The sequence below is a fragment of the Ursus arctos genome, unplaced genomic scaffold, assembly GCF_023065955.2.
Source record: "Ursus arctos isolate Adak ecotype North America unplaced genomic scaffold, UrsArc2.0 scaffold_19, whole genome shotgun sequence".
NCBI lineage: Eukaryota > Metazoa > Chordata > Mammalia > Carnivora > Ursidae > Ursus > Ursus arctos.
Genome location: NW_026622863.1, coordinates 47,583,704 through 47,603,425, shown reverse-complemented (window position 1 = coordinate 47,603,425; position 19,722 = coordinate 47,583,704). Strand labels below are relative to the sequence as shown.

The following is a 19,722-nucleotide window of genomic DNA, read 5'->3' as shown; positions in this document are numbered from 1 at the left end:
TCTTGCTTTTCTGCACCTGCACCTCCCAATCTCCCTGACTTGGTGGGTCTCAGCGTGCCGTGGTCCCTTCCCCACATGGGGGGCTGCCTTTCATCTCTCCCTATGGCCATCTTCTCTGGGGGAGGGGGGTTCTGCTGAACACCCTTCTCCGGGCCTGGGAGTGGGGGGTTTCTCAGTCACTCAGTAACTCTGTAAATCAATTCCCTGTAACTCCTCAGGCCTCCTTTTCCAGCCCCTCTCCCTTCTTAGCGAGCCTCTCCAGCGCAAGCAGCTCTCCCTCCACGACTCTAGGGTCACCCCGTCTGCCCCCACATTCCTAGCTCCTTGCCACCTCCAGTCTCCCTTTCAGACCAGCCCTCAAGCTGCCCCCCACCTCCCTGCATCTGGGAGCACCCCAGACCTCTGTGAATGAGCTCTGGGTCTGCATTCCACAGCCCCCCATCTTTCTTTGGGAAAGGAGTCTTTTCAGCCTGCCTGAACTGCAAAACCTCAGTTGCAAAGATCCCAGTCCGCTCGCCTCCATCCATTCCCCCAGGCCCTTCTTTGCCCTCTGCTCTCCCACTCTGCGAGCTTTGGGCCCCCTGGTAAACACTCCATTTGCCCTTACCCCTTCGGGCCCCTCCTGGCACCAAGCCCCCCCCTCCCCCGTCTCTCCTCCCACCACTTCCGTCCAGTCCCCTGGGGCTGGAGTCCAATGCTTCCCCCCTTCTTCTGGCTGCCTTTGACCGCTAGTGATCCCTGGCAGCTGTGGGGAGGGCGGCCCTGGCCTCAGACTTGAGGTTGGCTGGCCTTGTGCCCCCACCACCACGTGTCAGCCTGGGGTGGTGGGGGGGACGGTTGTGAAAGGGACGCACAGACATGACCCTGGCAGTATTGCGACAACCCCTTGGCCAGCTCAGTGCATCCAGACCCTGTCAGCCCCCCAGCTGCCTTCCCAGACATCTGCTTCCCCTGCGAGTCTACCCAAAGGTCTGCTCCCCTTCCTTCCCCACCCCACCGAAATAGAATTTTGCTTCTCCAGTCTCCTCCTCATTCCAGCTATAGGAGTTTCTATATGCAGATGAGGAAACTGAGGCACAGTCAAGCACATTCAATGGCTCAGCCAGGGGCTAAGGTGGGGTGGGAAGGGGGGTGCAGTTCTTTGTCCCTCCACTTTCCGGACTCCAGGCTGTCTCTCTGAACCTCTGTGGGGGTCAGCCTCCGCCCCACAGCACCCCCTGCCAGCCTCTGTTTCCCCAAACTCCTTCTCCAGCCTTTGTGCCATCTCTAGACCCGACTGCTGTCTTCACTCATGAGAATTCAAGATTCAGCTCTTCAAGGGGGAGACATGGCTGATGCCAGCCCCCACCATTGACATGTGGCTCAGAGGGCTTGACCCCAGTTCCGGGGCACACAGTGAATCAGCAGCACACTTGGCTGGGATGGGCTCCCTGCCTCTGAGCCCACTGACCCTTCTCCTCCTCACCAAGCCTAGGGTGAGTCATCTGGGGGGTGGGGAGGAGAGCCTGCCTCCACAAGGGCACTCGGGGCAGTTGGCAAAAGCTGGGAGTGCAGAGTAGGCTGGAGCCACATGGGTGTGCGCAGGCTGGGCCTGGGAGTTACAAGCTCAAGCCCCAGCCTGTCTCCTGGGCTGGGAACCCTGATCCCCTCCTCTGAGAATTGAGGGGGTGGGAGAGAATGCCAGCGGGCAGCTCCGGGCTCCAGTCCTCACTGCTCCTGAGTGTCAACCAACTGGCTCCCAGCCGAGGACCCCAGGACTGGGGGGAGGGGGGCAGTGCAGCCCCTTATGGGGAATTGGGGGAAGGGCAGCTGCCTTCTCTCCAGCCAGCATCCAGCACCCAGTAGGCTTGTTGGGATAGACAAGCGGTCAGCAACCCAGCTGGAGGACAGAGGAAAGGAGAATGAGGGCAGGGGACAGGGAAGCACGGCTCTGATGAGACTTGTTAACCCAGAGGGAACGCGAAAGGCAGAGGGGGCCCAAGCCTGACAAAACGGTAGAAAGGGCAAACCCAGATGAGGGGAGAAGGGAAACAAGAAATCAGGCGGGGCGGGAAAGAAACTGGAGGAGAAAGAGATTAAAAAAGAGGTGGGGGAAAACAGGAAGCCAGAAAAATGAAGCCTCTCAGCCAGAGCGGGCCAGGCGGCCAGGAGAGGGCAGGAGGCAGAATCAGATAAGACAGGAGAGCGACAATAAGGGCTTAATCCTCATGGCAGTGGCTTCCGGTCTTTGGGGGTCCCAACTCCAGGGAGCAGGTATCCCGAAGCTGAGCAAAACCAGGCTCGGAGAGATTGCTTCCCACCTCCTCCCTGTAGTCAGGGGCGACCACAGCATTTATTCCAGGAATGGATCTCTTCCAGAACCAGGTCTCAGAGCCAGAAGGGACAGAGAGGGTAAAGAAGAGGGAGTGCGCCCTGCTGAGACGAGACAGTGCAAAAGGGGAGACTCTGAAAGGGACAGAAGGAAGCGAACACCGAGATCAAGAGTGACAAAGGGAACCGACGCACAAGACGGAGCTGTGTGGCCAGTGTGGGCAAGGAGCGAGAAACCGAGGCACAAGGCGGCAGAAATCACACACGGAGGCCCAGCGGCTGCTGTGGAGCTTGGTGACTCTTTATTAAGCTAGGGCCCTCCAGAGGACAGCTGGGGCAGGGCCAGGGCCTCCTGTAGGCTGCGGGGAGGTGGGGGGGGGGCGTGGACGGGGGGGGGGGGCGGGGAGGAGCCAGGCGGCACGTGTCAGGCCCTCATTGTGTCTCAACGGGCGCGGTGGTGGGTCCAGTGCCCACGGCCGCCTGCACCTTCTCCACCAGCTCGGCCCACTGGCGCTGCATGTCTTCCACCAGGGGCTCGAACCAGCTCCTGAGGCGGGCCTGGAAGGCCTCGGCCTGCTGGCGCATCTGCTCGGCCTGCTCCTCCAGCTTGGCCCGCATCACCTCCACCTGCTCGCGCACCTCCTCCAGCTGGCTGCGGGCGCGGCTGCCCACCTCCTCCAGCTGGCCGCGCAGGTGCTGGCCCAGGGCCTCGGCGCGCTCGCGCAGCGGCAGCGCGCCCTCGGAGCGGGCGATGGCCTGGCGCGTGCGCACATGCATCACCAGCGGCCAGAGGTGCTGGGTGATGGTGTCCATGCTGCGCTCGGTGCCCTCGCGCACGCCGGCGCGGTACACGGCCAGGCGCTTCTGCAGGTCCTCGGCGTCCCGCAGCAGGCGCTTGCGCAGCTTGCGCAGGTGCGAGGTGAGGCGCGCGCGCAGCTCGTCGCTGCTCTGGCCCAGCATGGCCTGCAGCTCGCCGCGGTACTGCGTCAGGCGGCTGCGCACGTCCTCCATGTCCGAGCGCAGCCGCGCCTGCGCCGCCTGCAGCTCCTTGGTCACGCGGGCCTGCATCTCCGAGGTCAAGGGGCCCAGCTGCTCCTCCACCTCCTCCGTGTACATCTTCACCTCCTTCAGGGTCTCCTCCATCAGCGTCCTGGGGGCCGAGAGGGCGCGAGCGTGTGTGTTCCGGGAAAACCGAGGAGGGGGAGGGCAAGATGGGGACAGGGCAGCAGCAGGGGCGAAAGGGAAGGGTGCGAGGGCCTGGGCTAGGCTGACGGGCTGATGGCCGGGCGGCCAGGGGCAGGAAGCGCTGAGAAAGAGGCGGAGGAGCCCATCAAGCTGGGAGCTCGTAATGCAAAGAGGAAGCAAGATAGGAGCAGAGATGCCGAAGAGTTGGCGACAGGGACACACAGAAACCCAGCCGGGCGGAGGCCGGGGGTCCAGAAGGCGCTGCCCGCCAGGAGTGGCAGGAGCACTCACGTCAGTTCCTGGATGACCCGGTTGCTGAGCACATCCTCCTGCACCTGCTCAGACATCGTCTGCACCCAGCGCAGGTAATCCCAGAAGCGGGCCAGCGCCAGCTCCCAGGGCTGGCCGGTCTGCCTCCCGGCCTCGGGCTCCAGCTTCGACTCCCCCTCCAGCTTCGTCTCCGCCTCCGGCTTCGGCTCCGGCTCCATATCGGCCCAGCATCCTGCACAGAGCAAGTTCAATGGCAGTCACCCCCACCAGGCACACAGTACCTGGTACACAGTAGGTGCTCCATAAATGCTCCTGCGCTTTAGGGCACTGGCGTGCAGGGAGTGGGTGGGTGGGGACATCACCTGGCAGGGATAGATTGAGCGGCTGTGTCTGCTCCATGCACGGCCATGCTGTGGTAATGAATAGAACTAGTCACAGCGGACACTAATCTAATGCTCTCTACCTGCCTGGCAACAACTCATTAGGAACTGTTGTAACTCCTGTTTTAAGGATAGGGAAACTGAGGCCCAGAGAGAGTAAAACTGCTGCTCAGAGCCAGTGGCTGTGAGGCCTTTCACCTGGGCCTCCCCTCAAGGGGAGACAGATCAGCAGAAGGGACCCAGGGATGAAAGGGGGGGAGGGGGTACAGGTGAGGAAGAGAGGGGAAGGGGCACGGAACCTGAGCAAGACCCGCCCACTTACCTGCCAGGAGCGCGACCACCAGCGCCGCCCACAGAACTTTCATCTTCCAGCCTGCGATTGGTCAGGTTGAGGGAGAAATGTCAATCAACAGCCAGTGGGGACCCCTCCCACCCAGAGCCCCGCCCCGCCCCACCCGTTCCCCGCCTCCCAAGTCTCACCCGCGCCCTATTATCTGCATCAGCCGAATCCAATCACAAACATTTACCAAGCGGTCCCTCCATTGTTTATTCAACTCCTTCATTGTCTCCTCCTATCTCCCGTCACCAGGTCTGCCTCCGCCGCCCAAATTCCATTCCCCTATTCGAGGGTTCAAATTCCACTTACCCTGCCCCGAGTTCCATGTGAGCCCCAACTGTGGCTTACAAATTCCAACCTCACATTCCTCGTTCTGCCTTTACATTCTAAACCCAACTTCACATCTAAACGTCACCTTTCACCTATTAGCTAACTTCTCATTTAAAAGTCCTCCCCAAAAGATGAGCTCTCTAGCTACCTGGCCGCGCCCCTGCCTCCCGCCCCGCCGCCACCCCTGCGCCTCCAACTAATGGAGATCTGAGAGGGCACCCAGGAGGTGCTCCATAAATGACAGTGACAATTCGTGGGCTCTTGATACGTCCCGACAGGTCCAGCTGCTCCCCCCCCCCCCACCTTCCTTCTAGCCAAGACGGGATGTCCCTGCCGCCCACTCCTCCCCTAGGTCCGACCCGGTCCTCATCCCCAGCTGCTGCTTCTGTCCTGACCCTGGCGGATGGCAGTCACCTCGCCCCAGCCCGTCCCTCACAGAAGTCCTGAGCTGGTCTCTGTGCCCCGAACGCTGTTTCTCACCGGCTCCTGGGGAAACCTCTTCCTCCGCCTCCGCTAGGGCTGAGTAGGACTCAGGGATCCCAGACCCATCCAATTATAATGTTCCCCCTGCCCCGCCCACTCCTCCCGGGCCGCGGCGAGGAGGGCCAGCCCCCAGTCACGAGGTGGGCTGTCCCCCCTTCACACAGCAGGCAGGGGGAAGGCGGTGTGGGGGGGTGGAGGCCCTGTGATGCCCCCCCAGCCCCCACAAAGGAGATGACATTTTACCCAGTCACTCAGGCACCTTCCTCCGTTCTGGGGGGCTAGGCACGCAAGGGGAAGGAGCTGCAGCTGCCCCCAGCGCCCATTCCCCGCCTTTCTCTTTTCCTGTGGATGGATGAATAAAGTTTGGAGAGGGGCCTGGGGGTCTGAAATCCTGGGTCAGAGGAAAAGAGAAGGCTGGGGGCTTGGATTCCTGGGTTCTGAGGGGAGGTGGCTGGGGGCCCAGGGGGACTTAGGGAGAAGGGCACCAAAGGCCCAGACAAAGACGGGATGGGAGGGGTGGGGACTGTGTAAACCTGGGTTTTAGTCCTCGCTCCCTCTTTGGCTGTGACCTTGGATACAGGTGAGCAGCTCTCTCAGCCCCCCTCCGCGTTTGCGGAATGAAGATCCGGCCCTTCTCCCTAACACACACATTGTAGATCCCAGCGTTCACCGGGCTTGAAGCAGGCGCGCGCCCGGCTAGGACTGCGGACTCTAGAATGAAACGGTCAGGGCCTAAATCGGGGCTCTGCCAGCTACACGACCTTGGGCAGATGATCTGGCTTATCTGAACACTCTACTTCTTGGTTCACAAGACCAGGGAAATGGTTGCATTTACACCACCATTCGGTGATGCAAGCCGCTGTGTGTACGAAATCCCGAGAGCTGTTCCTGGCACGACCTGCTCTGACGGGCCCCACGGAGCACTGTCACCTTCCCAGTGCCGGCTGTCCCACAGAGAAGCCCAGTTCAGCTGAGTTAGGGGAGGCCGCACGGGAAAGGAGGGCTGGGCTTCATTCCTGCTCCCTCAGGGTGTGGAAGCGCTGGGTACCATGGGGTCCGAGGAGGCCACAAGCCTTATCCCAGGAAGGCAGCCCCAGGGCCAGCCAGGCCGAGGCCTGTTGGCTTTGGCGTTACTGGTAGGGAAGGAGTGGGGTGGCTTCTCCGGGTAACGAGGGGTCATCTCTGCTCAATAGCCGTCCTCGCTCCCCAAACCGTGTGTATATGTGTGTGTGTGTGTGTGTTTGCGTGCCAGACAGGGTTTCAGTTCCTGTCTGGAGAGGTCAGGGGTGTGAGAATTCACTGGAAGCCTAGGTGGGCAAAACCCACACCTCTACCCCCTCCCCACCTACGTGAGCCAAGGAGCCATCGGTAGCCAGACCAGAGTCGGACTCCAGTCCCTCCCCGGAAGCCCTTTGCCCCCCCTCCCCGCCCCCAGGCAGAGTTAATTGACTCTCAAAGTCTTTCCAGGTGCTGGAATCCTTGCGAGGCTTCTGAAGGCTCTGACCTTCCTGTCACAAAGAGGTTTTAATACGTCGTCCCCTGCCCCTTCCACAACCTGAAATGCCCAGCCTGTGCCCCAATCGCTGCACGGACACGCCGTCACCCCTGTGGCCGCAGCCTCTCTGGCCTGGCCAGGCCAAGCTGGGGTGAGTGACCACAAGACCCAGCCCTGCCGGTGAGGGCGGGCCTGTGATGTCCCAGCAGAAGTCACACAAGTCAAAGGGAGGATGTGTGATCTCAGGCCAGGCTGGACTCCCATGCAGTTTGTCAGCCCTCCCGGTCCCGCCCTGCAGCGCCCCCTGCTGGCCGCCTGCGAGGTCAGTCTGGGTGGATCCGGCAAAAGGGGCTCCAGACACACAGAGCAAAACAGACGCCGCCTGGTTCACTTTTTTTCACATATATTTTTTGTTGGATTTTTTTTTTTTCTGTAAAATGTCCCGGTTCTTCCATAACTTATAAACATGATTTATACTGAGGGATGGGTGGGAAAGTGGGCGGGGGCAGACTGACCGGGGACGGGGAATCTCCTCTTCTTGCTGCCCCCTCAGGGCCGGGCCCAGGGCCCTTTGGGGGGACTGGGATGCCCCAACACCTCCCTGAGGTTGTCTGGCCGCCTCTGCCCCTGGTGCTCAGAATCGGCGTGCCCCTCGATTCCGGAATCCCTTCTGGGACTCCAGGCCCACTGGGCACCCTGCCCCTAGTGCTCGGAATCCTGAAGCGCCCGTGGTTCCAGAACCCCCCTCAGCTGCTGGGGTGATGGGTCCCCTCCTTTCCACTGCCCCCCTGACCCCCGAGGAGGGAGGGAAGGGAGGGGGAGGAGGGCTCAGGTCTCCCCTCCGTGGCAGGGGGAGGGGGAGGTGGGATCTGAAGGAGGAAGGGTGGAAGGCTGGGGCCAGGAGGGGCTCAGCCGATGGTGAGGCCAAAGCCACACTGGAACTTGTTCTTTCGGTGATTCAGGAAGGCTCCGAGGGCCAACGTCAGGGGCAGGGGCGGGAGCTTCTTCTCCAGCGTGGCGCCCACGATCCAGTTGCTGTCCACGGAGCCTGTGGGGAGACACCTGTGTTGAGAGCCAGCTCCCGGCCCCGGCCCCGTGCAGTCACACTCTAGGCCGCCTCAGACATCCACCAGCCAGACTGCTGGCTTCTAGGCCTCTGACCATACTGTTCCTACCACCTGGAAACCTCTTCCCGAACCCCAAGTCTCCAGCCCCAGGAGGCAACTGGCTTGTCTGTCCCCCGCAACCCGCTTGATGACCCCTCCCCTCCAGAAGCCCTCTGCTACACCCTGGGCTCCCCCATCCCAATTGGGACCACGTCAGGTCTTCGCACTCCGGGGATGGGTGGGTCACACCCCCAACTGTGAGCCTCGGGAGGGCAGGGCCTGGCCGCCACTTTGTTCCCGGGCACAGAGGCTGGGCACACAGCAGTTCCTCTGTAACTGAACACACACTAACACCTTCCATAGGGGTCGTGCGCCAGACACGTGCAGGCACGTGGGGCCATCCCCACCCCGTGGAAAGGGCCGGTCACTCATCTCACGGGAGCCGAGGAGCAGCAGAGCTGGAACCCCACCCAGCCTCTGGGACCGGGCTGACTGCAGAGGAGGGATGGAGAGGCAGGCGTGGGTCGGCTTCAGAGGCAAGTAAGTCCCTGGGCCCCATGGCCGCCCGCAGGAGCCCTGCCCGCGGCTGATGGAGGCGGCTTCCCGGGGCGGTCTTCACACATGCCAACCTGAGAACCACTGAAGTCCGAGAAGAAAGGCTCAAGACTTAACGTGAGGCCCAGAGCCGGCCCGGGAGGAGGCTCTGGACCGGGCTGTGGCAGTGGCCCTGAGGAAGCCTGTCTCCACTGCGGTCAGAGGAGCAGGATGGCCCGGATGCACTCCGGGCTGCCTCCCACTTGTGGGGAAAGAAACAGGAGGAGCAAGTGTGCGGCGGGAGAGTCAGTGGCCCGGCGAGGAGTGGGCGTGGTGGGCGCCAAGTGTCTCCACGGAGTTTGCAGGCCCCCACAAGTGCCAGCAAGCCACCCTCCACCATGTCCTTCGGCCTACACACCCACTTGGGGCCGAATCACCTGACGCCCACCTGTTTCCAAGCAGGGAAACCGAGGCCTGTACCTTTGAAGAGGAGGTTGGCCTTGGGCAGGTCCAGCTGGTACCCGAAGGAGACGCTGGTGTCCTGCATCCTCGTGCTGGCCTCGAACTCCACGCCCACCTGCAGCTGGAGGGCCCCAGGCGACGCGCAAGGGTCAGCTTCCCAGGCCCGACTCCCTGGCACTCCGGCGCCTGGCCGCCCTCGCCCGCGAAGTGCGCCCTCGCAACGGGTCCCTGGCCCGGCTCACCTGGTCGCTGGCTTTGTGGTAGTAGGTGGCATGCATGCCTGCCTGGCCCAACGTTACCGTCGCCAACCAGTTGTTCACTGTAAGACAGTGGGGGGGGCGCAGAAAACCAAGGGGGCGTGGGGCATGTGGAAGGCAGGATGCTGGACCCGGCCCCAACCCCTGCCCCTAGACTCACATGTGTACTTCCCAGCTAGAGACATGACAGTGCCTTCCTCCCCGGGCCTCCGGTGGTAGACGAGCTCCCCGCCCAGGGCCAGACACGGCGTGATACTCTGGAGGTAGTGGGCCACAAGGATTCCTGCGGGTGAGATGGTGGGGGGGGGGGGTGTCACCTTGGCTCAGTGGTCAGTTTCTGCACGGCCAAACTCCTGCTCCAGGCAGCCTTCCAGGTGCGCCCCTGCTGGAGGCTCAGGGCCTACCCCTTGGTAGGCGGGCATTCATTGTCCACGGAGGCTAAGGGAGTGACTCACTGACCCGCAGTCACAAGACTGTATCAGGGGCAGAATCTGAGCCTCTCCACCTCTCCCTGAGAGCCTGGATTCTGAACCCCCTGCCGCTGGGAGAGGCAGGAGGGCAGGACTGTTAAATGAGCAGGCCTCGGGGGCCAGACAGCCTGGGTTCGAATCCCAGCCCCACCACTCGCCCATGCAGTAACGGCGGGCCACTGGGGCCACTTCTCTGTCAACAGTACTACTTCTCGAGGTGGCATGAAAGTCTCCAGGAGCGAATGAGGCGCAGTGCAGTGTCCAGTGCTCAGTGATCGCGAGGACTGGCCACGCTGAGGCCTACAGCTGCTCCCCCTGCCCCTTGGCAGTGGGGCCGGCCCCGAGGCCCCCGGGAGTGGTTAACAAGAAGTGACTGTCTGCTGCTGGGCTAGATTCCTGGAGCCCAGGACTACGCATTCGTGCCTGTCTTTGGAGCCTAGCAGACTAGACACCACAAGCGGGATCTATAGAACCGGGAAGGAAGAGAGTCGGAGATGCAGAGGGAGTGACGGTGAGGGAGGAAACAGGACACCTACGTGGAGAAGTGGAAACAGAATCAGAGAGAGAGGGAGGGAGAGAGGGACAGAAGATTCCCAGGGGAGACCGAGACAACGCAGTCAGGCTGAGGTCACGAGCCAGCGAGGAAGAGGACGGAGGAAAGGGGAAGGCAGAGCAGGGCACAGGGACACAGGGAGAGCTGAAAGCAGAGGCGTGAGGGGCAGGGGGAGAGCCACAACGCTGGGACAGGGACAGGGACGGAGCAGGAATGAGCACACAGGTCAGGGGCCTCTCCATTCCAGATGGGGGCTGCCACTGGGGCCAGGGAGGCTGAGGGCTTGGCGTCGCGGCTCTGGTACTGTGTTTTCTGGGCAGGAGTGGGCTGAGCTGGCCCCTCTGAGCTTCAGTGAGCCTCGGGGTGCATTCCTTCCCCGCTAGAGCAGAAGACTTGGGTCACCCCTCCTGCCAGCAGTGAAGCTGCCAGCACAGCCCGGGCACGACTTGTCCCCTCACTCAACGTGGGGGGAAATGGGGCCCCTGAGGGAAGAGTAACTCTGTGCTCACAGAGACTGGGACTTCAACTCAAAAGTCTCTGGCCTCTCAGCTCTGGCACCTACTGGGACTTGGGGTCGGGGGACCACCGAACATCCCTCCTATCTCCTGGCCTTTCTTGCCCTGTCCAAGCAATTTCACCTGCAGCAGGGAGGGATCTTGTTCACATACACACCTAACCCCGTTCTCCTCCTGCTCAGAACTTGCCATGGTTCCCCAGTGCCCCGGAGACCCAGCTGCAGGGTCCTGCATGGCGGGGCCCCAGATTCAAAATCGGGCCCTTCCTGTTTCCATGACCCAGCCATGTCGCTCTAGACAGTATGAACACGAGAAGCTCCCTCTTCCCTGGGCGCACACTGTCCCCCCTGCTTAGTCTGGACACCTACATATCCGCACCGAAGTGTTTCCTGGATTGGGCTACTTCTCTCCAGCACGCCCCCCGATGACAGCCACTGTCACCATGGGACCATGCAGTCGCCCGGCCCCGGCCTCCCTGCTTTCACCTTCCCCCTGCCCTGCAGTCGGCGGGGAGACACAGGCCACTGGGAGTCTGAGAACGGGGGTCAGAATGTGCTCTCCACTGCCTCTCCCTCTCCTGCTCCCCATGGAACCTGACTTGTTTCCACAGCTTGCCCCATTCTCCCTCCCCAAGCACATTCCCCGGGCCTCTTCCCCTGGGGGCTGCCCTGCTCGCAGTTCCTCACAGTCCTCACCCCTCCTGCACCTGTTATCTCCTGAACTCAGCCGGTCCCTCCCGCTTGCGTCCACACCCCGCCCCTGCCCCGAGGCCTGTAGGCTCGCTGAGGCAGGGCCCCTGGGTTCTCAAGAGGGGGCCATTCTGCAGCGGGTGGAGTGGCCGGGAAGAACCCCGTCCGAAGGAAAGAGAGTGAGTGAGGTCTGTGAGCAGGGAGGTGGCCTTGGGCGAGCGTCACACCTCCAGACCCACCTCCCAAACCGGCTGGGCAGGGAGCGGGAGACAGAGCCGGGGCAGCGGGGAGGTTTGGGCCGACTCCCCCTGGCCTTTCCCCTGCTTGCCTGGGACCCACACCAGGAGTCCCTGGGGAGGTCAGCCGGGGCAGGACCGGCACACACGCCGGGGCAGATGCTCGGGTAAGGGCGGTGCCCGAAGGGAGCGCAGTTCTTGCTCCCAGCCAGACAGGCCGTCTTTCTGCTCTCTGCACCCTGTGCTCCATGGGCCTTCGGAGCAGCGCTCTCCTCCCCGTTCTTGACCCAACAGCACCATCTCAGAGAAGCTGTCCCTGTCGCTTTAGGCGAGATGGGTGTGTGTGTGGGGGGGGGGGGGGACACAACAGTAGTTATAAGCTTTCACTAAGCAACCTGAACTTTTCCCGTGTAGGATTTTTCACAACAGTATCAAAGTCACCATGTGATTGTTTAAAAGCACATGTCCCAGGATGCCTGGGTGGCTCAGTCAGTGAAGCGTCTGCCTTCGGCTCGGGTCGTGATCCCGGGGTCCTGGGATCGAGCCCCGTGGCGGGCTCCCTGCTCAGCAGGGAGTCTGCTTCTCCCTCTCCCCTTAATTCTCTTCTCAAATAAATACATAAATAAACTTTAAGATGAAATAAAATAAAATGTCCCCCCGCACGGGGCTGTCTCAGTCACTGCTGTGTCCTGGCACCGCCCTGCCGAGGGCTGGGCACATGCTAGGTTCTCAGGAGGAGGCCGAGGCCACAGGGAGGGCCCCGAGAAGGAATACACGGCCTCGAGCTGGGCCACGATTCACATTCTAGCTTCTCGGTTTCCTCGTTCTGTGAGCCCAGGTGCCTGATTCCGCCCCTGGGCCTCCTCTTCCTCACCGGGGAAATGGGGGCACCCCCTGCCTGCTGCAGGCCAACATGGAGCTCCAACACAAGACAGAACCCCAACTGTGCACCTGGCCTCACACTGAGGGCTGAAGACGGACTCTCCCACTCCAGATCCTTCACCCGGGGCAGCGGGGGCGTTGCCGTTTTTGTGCCCTCGTGACAGATGACGTTACCAGTGTCATCAGAGGCAACGAAAAGAACCAGGCGACGAGGAGTGTCCCCGGTGGCCTTGGGCTCCAGGGAAGGGGGACTGGGAGGCCAGCGGTGGGTGTGCCCGGGGCCACAGAGAAGATTCTGGAGTCTGACCCGCTGTGCGTCCTTGGGAAGCGCTTCCCCTCTCTGGTTCTCAGCAAGAGGAGGAGAATGGCAGCACCTACCTCACGGGGCTGTTGAGAGAATCCAACAAGCCGTTCTCCTCACTGCTCTACTCCCAGTGCCTAGAATGGCTGAAGGAGAGGACGCGCATCACACGCCTAGGGCCTGACCAAGGGCAAGAAGCACCACACGGGACGTGCCACTACCACCACTGGCTCCCTTGTCCGGGATTTTCTCAGCGCCTATTCTGTTCCTGGCACGGTTCCAGGCGCTCGGCGCGTAGCGGCAAGTGAGACAAGCAAGCTCCTGCCCCAGAAGGGCTGCCACCCTCGTGTGGGAGGCAGGTGATGAGGCGGGAGATCCCAGGGGGAAGCACTGCAAAGCCCGGGGGGGAGAGGGAGGCGATGCAGCGCTAACCGCGCACGGCTTTCCTCATGGAAGGTCTTTCTGGGGGGGTGAGCTGTGCCCTGGAACTACTCATTTAGCCACATCAAGACCAGAGAGAAGAGCTCCAAGCAGTAGGGACAGCATGTGAAAAGGTCATGGGGTAGAAAAAATGCAGCAGTTCCAGAAAGTCTCAGAAAAGCTCATGTGGCCCAACTGCAGGGAGCACGTGAGCAGAGAGGGGTGATGATGTCAGGTCGGCAGGGGCCACGACGTGTTTCTTCCTGAGGTTCCTCATGCCTCTGTGGGACCCGTGGATACAGCCTCGCCTAGGAGGCCCCTCATGCCCAGCTTCCTCCAGCCACTGGGTTTGGTGGGATGGCCCTCCCCTCTCTCCTCCCCCATTCCAGCTGCTCCCCTCCTCCCTGCCGGGGTAGCCCCTTCTCTTCCTGGGGGAGCTCAGAGGCCGCATGTCCTCTGAAGAGGCTCCCCAGCCCCCAGCAGACAGAACCGAGGGCTCTCCCTGGGATTCAGGCTTCCTGCCTTCGCAAAGCAACCCAACGCCCGACAGCGGGCTCTCCAAGACTGAGCAAGCGGCAGCAGGACAGACACAGATGTGGGAACGCGCACTCCCATCCTTCCAATTGTTCAAGCCCAAACCTACGGGCTCCCCTTTCAGCGTACATCAGGACCGACCACTCCACACCCCTCCGGTGCCCCCAAGGTGAGGCCTCTCACTGCCGGCTCTCCACGGGGCAGCACGGCGGGTACCATCAGAAGCTAAATCAGCTCCTGTCCCTCTCACGCTTGCAACCCTCAGTGTGGCCCCCGACTCAGAGTGAAGGCTGAAGCCCACAAAGTCTCAGCTGACTTGGGCCCTTGACCCCTGTGACTTCCAGCTCTCCTTCTTTCCCCACCCGTTAGAGCCACTCCCCTCCTGGCGTTCCAGTAAAACGTCCTGCCTCAGGGCCTTTGTGCTCGCTGTTGCCACGGGCTGGCGAGTTCTTTCCCCACACAGCCACTTGGCACCTGCCCTCAAGTCCTTTTTAAATCTTTAATCAAGTATCACCTACGTAAGGAGGCTTTCTCTGAGGATCCCACCCACCCCTCCCAAAGCGCTAATCTTTCCCAGCTCCCGTCACCTGACATCTTTTTTTTCTCCTGTGCTTGTGTCCAGGGCCTCTGGAATGGAAGCTCCCGGAGGACAAACTGAGTTCTCCTCGGTTTGCTACACCTTATCCTCGGTGCCTGGAATGTACACGGTAACACGCCCAGGCAGCACTCCTGCTGAATGTAAAGGAATCAAAGGCAAACGCCCAGAAACAAAAAAAGAAAAGAAAAAAAAAAAAAGGGGAACCAAGAAGAGACTAGACTAAAGGCACAAGTCAGGCGGTCTCTGTCTACACCAACCCAAACAGGAACTTTCCTTGTCAGCTTCTGTCTCAGACTACCTGCGCGAACTGCACATGGACCCGCCCACCCTGGGATCTCTGCCCCCAACCCACCGGGGCCCCGTGAGTAACAGAAGCAGCCCACATTCCCCTGGGACCCATTACGGGCCCCACGCCTCTTTAAGTTTCTCATACAGAAGAACGTGAGTGAGCTCTTCAGCAGCCCTGTGAGGAAGCACCACGTTACAGACGAGGAAACTGAGGCCCACGGGGGTGAGGGAACTCGCCTATAGCTGCAGTGAAGCCAGTGGCAGAGCTGGGGTCGGAACCTACTTGCCTGCGCCCCATGCTACGTTGTCGGGTGTTTCAAAATCACTCCTGCCCCTGACTGTTCCTAGATGGTGCAAAGGAAGGTCTGGAGAAGGGGATGGATTTGCCAGGAAAGCTGTGACTGAGACTGGACTGCCCTCCAAGCCCCGGGCCTCTTACCTGAGCCCACCAGGACGTCTGGGTTCCCCAGGGTGACGGCTGCTGTGAAGTCAGAACCCCGGTACTCCCCGTCCACCTGCCAGTTCACGAACTTTGACTGCTGGGTCTGTAGGGGGAGGGACAGTGTAGAGAGCAGCCGGGTGCTCAGGGTGGCTCGGGGAGCAGCTGACTGGGCTCCCACTCACCTGGATGGCCATCTTGGACCGGAGGCCAGGGCCCAGCTGGTGAATGACCTGAGCATTGAGGCTGCCGCTGTTGTCCATGTCACCCACCAGCACGGGGAATGCCTGTGGTGCAGAGGGCAAGGTCAGAGATCAGAGGTCTCGCGTTATAGAAATACACGTGTGGTGAGCCTAGGTGAAAAGCCTAGCATCAGAAAACCTTGGATTGAGGTCCCCCCTCCTCCAGGAAGCCCTCCCTGACCACCTAGGATGAGTTAGGTGCCTCTCTGAGCTCCACCCCCCCACCCCCTGCATTTCAGTCCTGCCTACCCTGGACTGTCACTCTCTGGGGACAGGTCTGTCCCCTTTCTCTACTTGACTGTGAACGCCAGGGCCATTTCAGTCACTGCTGTCTCCAACACTGCCCAGCTTAGGGCTGGGCACAGAATGGAGTACAATGAAGGTTTCCTGAATAAACGAACTCACTGAATGGCAAGAGTTGGTATAAGGAGGGACCTAATTCAGTCCCTCAGCTCCACCTGTGTTCTGCCCAGCCTCCTTCCAGGCCTCTAGTTTCACCCCCATTCCCTTAACTCAGCCTCTGCATGGCAGTCGGAGGGACTGTCCTAGAGCGTAAATCTGACCACGTCTTTCCCCGTCCGAATCTTTCCGTGGCTCTCCACTGCCCCCTAGAGAAAGTCCAAATGCCCTGTTTGGCATTCAAAGCCCTGCATGATTCTACAGTTCGGCCCCGCCTACTCTGGATCATCACTTCTGGTGACCCCGGTTCTGACCCAGCATAGGGCTGGGCAGAGAGCAAGGCTTCGGGATGCAGGAGTGACCATGTTCCAAAGCACCTTGGAGAGACAGTCCCCACCTCCCAACATCCTCAGCTCCCTCAGCAGCTCAGCCCTCCTATTAACAGAGCCTCCTCTGCCTGGTGTTTGGCTACATATGGGTTAGAAGAAAGATACAATGAACAAAAGACAAAAGGAACCTCACCTCTGTGGGACTCAGCTGCTTTGTTCCCACGTACGTTACCCCGAAGTGGTAGTTGGACTCCCCAATTGTGCTGAGGGCTACTGTGTGGTTCACCTGGGAGAGGAAGGCAGGCTGGGGGATGAGTCTGTGGGCCACCCTCCAGTAAACCCAGCTGAACCTGCCCCCAGCAAAGCTTCCTTCCAGCCTGGGGTGGGAATTCTTGGCAACCTGGCTTGCCCACCGGGGAGGAAAAGACAGGCAGCTCCGGGTAGGGCAGGGGATGAAGACTGGGAGGTTCAGCCTGACTAGATTAGACACTCAGAAAAAAGATAAGCTGGAGTCCAGGCTACATACCCGGTACCTCACTCCTGCATGGATGTTAAGGGTGGAGGGGCATCCCTGGGTTCTGGGTCCTTAAACACTTCCCTGGACCCAATGAGCAGTCAGACTGGCATTGTGTCTCGGAGTCTTTTCAGGTGCCAAGGAGCCTAGCCCTTTGAGGGGATTGAGGGGGTTGTATGGGTAGGTGCAGGGAGATGGTTGGGATGACCTCTGGAGAGTAAGGGCACCAGGAAGGCTCACCTGGAAATGGTTACTCAACCCTTTGTTGACTGTGAGCTTGACACCTTCCATCTGAACGGGAAATAGCTCTGAAGAAGAGAAACGCTGTCATTCTCCACACACGTACACACACCCCTACGCAAACACACCAACTCTCATCCCTTCCTTCCCTACCATCCCAGTTATCCCTCTTCCAAGGACCCACAAGCACAACCTCAAAGCACCCCAACCAATAAAGAGACAGTCTAACCTAATACACGGGACCAGGACCAGGGCCTTTCTTTGCCTGCATCCAAATCCCAGTGTCACCGCTTACTACCCATGTGACACAAGGCGAGTCACTTTACCTCTCTATGTCAAACTTGTCACCTGTAAGATGTCATCTGTAAGCTCACCACGTGGAGACGTTGCAAGGACTTAACGAATTAACACATACTGAACGCCAGAGCAGTGCTCAGTTAAGTCACCACCACTTTTGCTATAATAACTGTTCCAAGCCAAGATCCAGAAGCCTTGGGTTCCACCCCCACTGGACCCTTGCTGACACTGTGACCTTGGGCCTCAGTTTCCTTCCCGAAGACATAAGAAGGCTGGCTTGGCTGATCCCCAGGGCTCCTGGAGGCGCCTAAGGCTTTTCTCAACCGCTCTGGCATTCCAACCTGAGGTTCCACCATTGGACCCCATCGTTCTGTGCCCCAAGTCCAACGTTCCACCATTCGATCCTAACGTCAACTCCTAACGCTCTGTTAAATGTTTCCAATGGTCCGTGCCAATTCCCAAGGTCCTCTGAGTGCTCCCCCTCCCCCCGAGATCCGGGGCCTCACACCCCCGCCGGGTCCATCGCCCCTCACCCTTGCACTTCCGGTGGCACTCCTCGAACGTGCCGGGGTTGGGCAGGCAGCCGCAGGCCCCATCGTCCGCGGTCCCTGCGGCGCTGCCGGCCGCAGCACCGGGGGTCCGTTCCGAACCTCGACCCGCGCCAGCCCCAGCGCCCAGACCGCCCCCGAGAGGCGGCAGCGTGAAGCCGGGAGGAGAGGGCGGAGGCGGCGGCAGTCCCACGAGGGCGGGCGCGGGAGGCGGCGGCGGCCCTGCGGGCGGCGAGCTAGCGGCCAAGACGTTCCCCATGGTCGCCTGCAAGGCGAAAGGTCAGAGGGCGAAGGTCAGGGCCCGCGCGCTCCGGGTCCAGTCCCAGCCAAACCCCCCTCTGCTCCGGGCCCCGGTTCTCACTGGCGGCAGCGCCTGCACCCGGCCTGGGCTCCGCTCCCACCCCGTGCGCCACGCGCAACCGAACCCGCTGCCGCCGCCGCCACCACCGTCGCCCCGCCCCTCCTAGCCCATTGGTTCGGCATTCCCCGGGATCCGCCCACTAGCTTCAAGGCCTGGCCTTGCAATTGGAGTAATGTCTAGGAGTCCCACCCACCTCTTTGGGACGTTCTTTTCTATTGGTTCCCACTCATAGGCAGGTCAAGGCACACCTCCCCGCCTTTCCCATTGGCCCGCGGCGACCGCATCTATTGGCTCGCAACGCCGCGGGTTCCGGTGTTCGCCCACCATTGGTCTGCGCTGCGCACTTTGAAACGCCCACTGACTCGTCGCCTCCGCCCCTCTCCAGAGGGCACCCCCCTCTTTCGACTCCGCCCCTCGGCGAAATTGCCACTGTAATTGGTCAGCTTTGGCCCTTGAAGCATTCTGATTGGCTCTGGCGGGTACAGGAGGCCGATCCTGGTGACGTAATCGGTCTGGTACGTTCATTGGCTAATATGCTAGGGTCGAGGGACACGGGTAAAGGTGGGTTGCGCGGCAGAGGCTGCTAGGCAGCAAGGTCAGGCCTCTCGTCCCACCAGGCACCGCGGCAGAGGGGCAACCCCCTAGTCCAGACCCGGCGACCGAAAACCGGAAGTGCTGGCCCTTCCCACAGTGCCTCGGGAGAATTCTAACCGGTTATATGAACCCTGTCCTGCTTCTTCTTACCCACAATGCCCCTTAGCTATTTAACGCGACAGTTGCCGTAGACCCACCCCTTTTGTTACCCATCATGCCTTCTGCTCCCCGCCCCCCCTTGCGTCACTGCGGCTTCTATCTTTGGCCCATTCATTCCTGTCCCATTACCCAGCATGCCTCTGCCCCATTCATTTCAGCTTCATTTCCCGAACTACCCTTAGCCCATTTCTGCCTGTTCACTTCCATCATCCTTCTAACGCTTCTTTAATTAGCCATCATGTTTTGGGTCCATTACCCATGATGCCTGCCGGCCCTGTTTCTCTATTATCCCTCTGCCTTTGGCTCATTCATTCGGTTCTATTACCCATAATGCCCTGAGCTGCTATTACATTATTCGTAATTTTGCCTTTGGCCTATTCTTTTTTTTTTTTTTTTAAGATTTTATTTATTTATTTGACAGAGAGAGAGACAGCCAGCGAGAGAGGGAACACAAGCAGGGGGAGTGAGAGAGGAAGAAGCAGGCTCATAGCCGAGGAGCCTGACGTGGGGCTCGATCCCATAACGCCGGGATCACGCCCTGAGCCGAAGGCAGACGCTTAACCGCTGTGCCACCCAGGCGCCCCCTTTGGCCTATTCTTGCTTGCCATTTATCCTTTAAACCTGGGTCCCTCAAACTGAATTACTGCCATTTCTATCTTTGTTCCGTTTATTTCCGTCCGTCACCCATTAGACTATCGTTCCTAGTCATTAACCACCATGCCCTGGACTCCTCCCCCTCTCCTTTCATTATCCATCATTATGTTTTTGGCTTACGCATTTTTGCTCATTATCCCCTCACTTAATTAAAATTTTTTTATATCTTTGGCCCCTTTGTTTTTTTTTTTGCCTGTAACCCATCTTGACTTCTAGCCTACTGATTTCCTTCAGCTCTAGGCGCCTTATTTGTTTCTCATCATGTCCCACCCCCATCCCCTTCATATCCCACAGAAAACACAAATTGACAT

At 60.2% G+C, this 19,722-nt stretch overlaps 2 protein-coding genes across 4 annotated transcripts; both read right to left on the bottom strand.

Moving 5' to 3' along the window:
- Window positions 1–2,590: 2,590 nt before the first annotated feature.
- Window positions 2,591–5,364, bottom strand: APOE (apolipoprotein E). Of its 3 annotated transcripts, none has more exons than XM_026482093.3 (4): window positions 5,293–5,364; window positions 4,468–4,518; window positions 3,787–3,997; window positions 2,591–3,460 (listed from the first exon to the last, which is right to left on the bottom strand). In XM_026482093.3, exons 2-4 carry the CDS (start codon window positions 4,508–4,510, stop codon window positions 2,743–2,745), a joined length of 972 nt encoding a protein of 323 aa, XP_026337878.2. In that variant the 5' UTR covers window positions 4,511–4,518; window positions 5,293–5,364; the 3' UTR covers window positions 2,591–2,742. The 3 variants fall into 3 exon arrangements, with proteins under 3 accessions (XP_026337878.2, XP_026337879.2, XP_048079983.1); XM_026482094.3 differs by having other exon boundaries at window positions 5,227–5,339; XM_048224026.1 differs by having other exon boundaries at window positions 5,249–5,334.
- Window positions 5,365–7,171: 1,807 nt separating this feature from the next.
- TOMM40 (translocase of outer mitochondrial membrane 40) lies at window positions 7,172–18,093 on the bottom strand. Its single transcript, XM_026482095.3, has 10 exons — window positions 18,005–18,093; window positions 17,629–17,908; window positions 16,799–16,866; window positions 16,238–16,330; window positions 15,260–15,361; window positions 15,075–15,180; window positions 9,310–9,432; window positions 9,135–9,211; window positions 8,911–9,013; window positions 7,172–7,838 (listed from the first exon to the last, which is right to left on the bottom strand). The coding sequence occupies exons 2-10, from the start codon at window positions 17,900–17,902 to the stop codon at window positions 7,699–7,701; spliced, it is 1,086 nt and encodes a 361-aa protein (XP_026337880.1). The 5' UTR covers window positions 17,903–17,908; window positions 18,005–18,093; the 3' UTR covers window positions 7,172–7,698.
- Window positions 18,094–19,722: the final 1,629 nt, after the last annotated feature.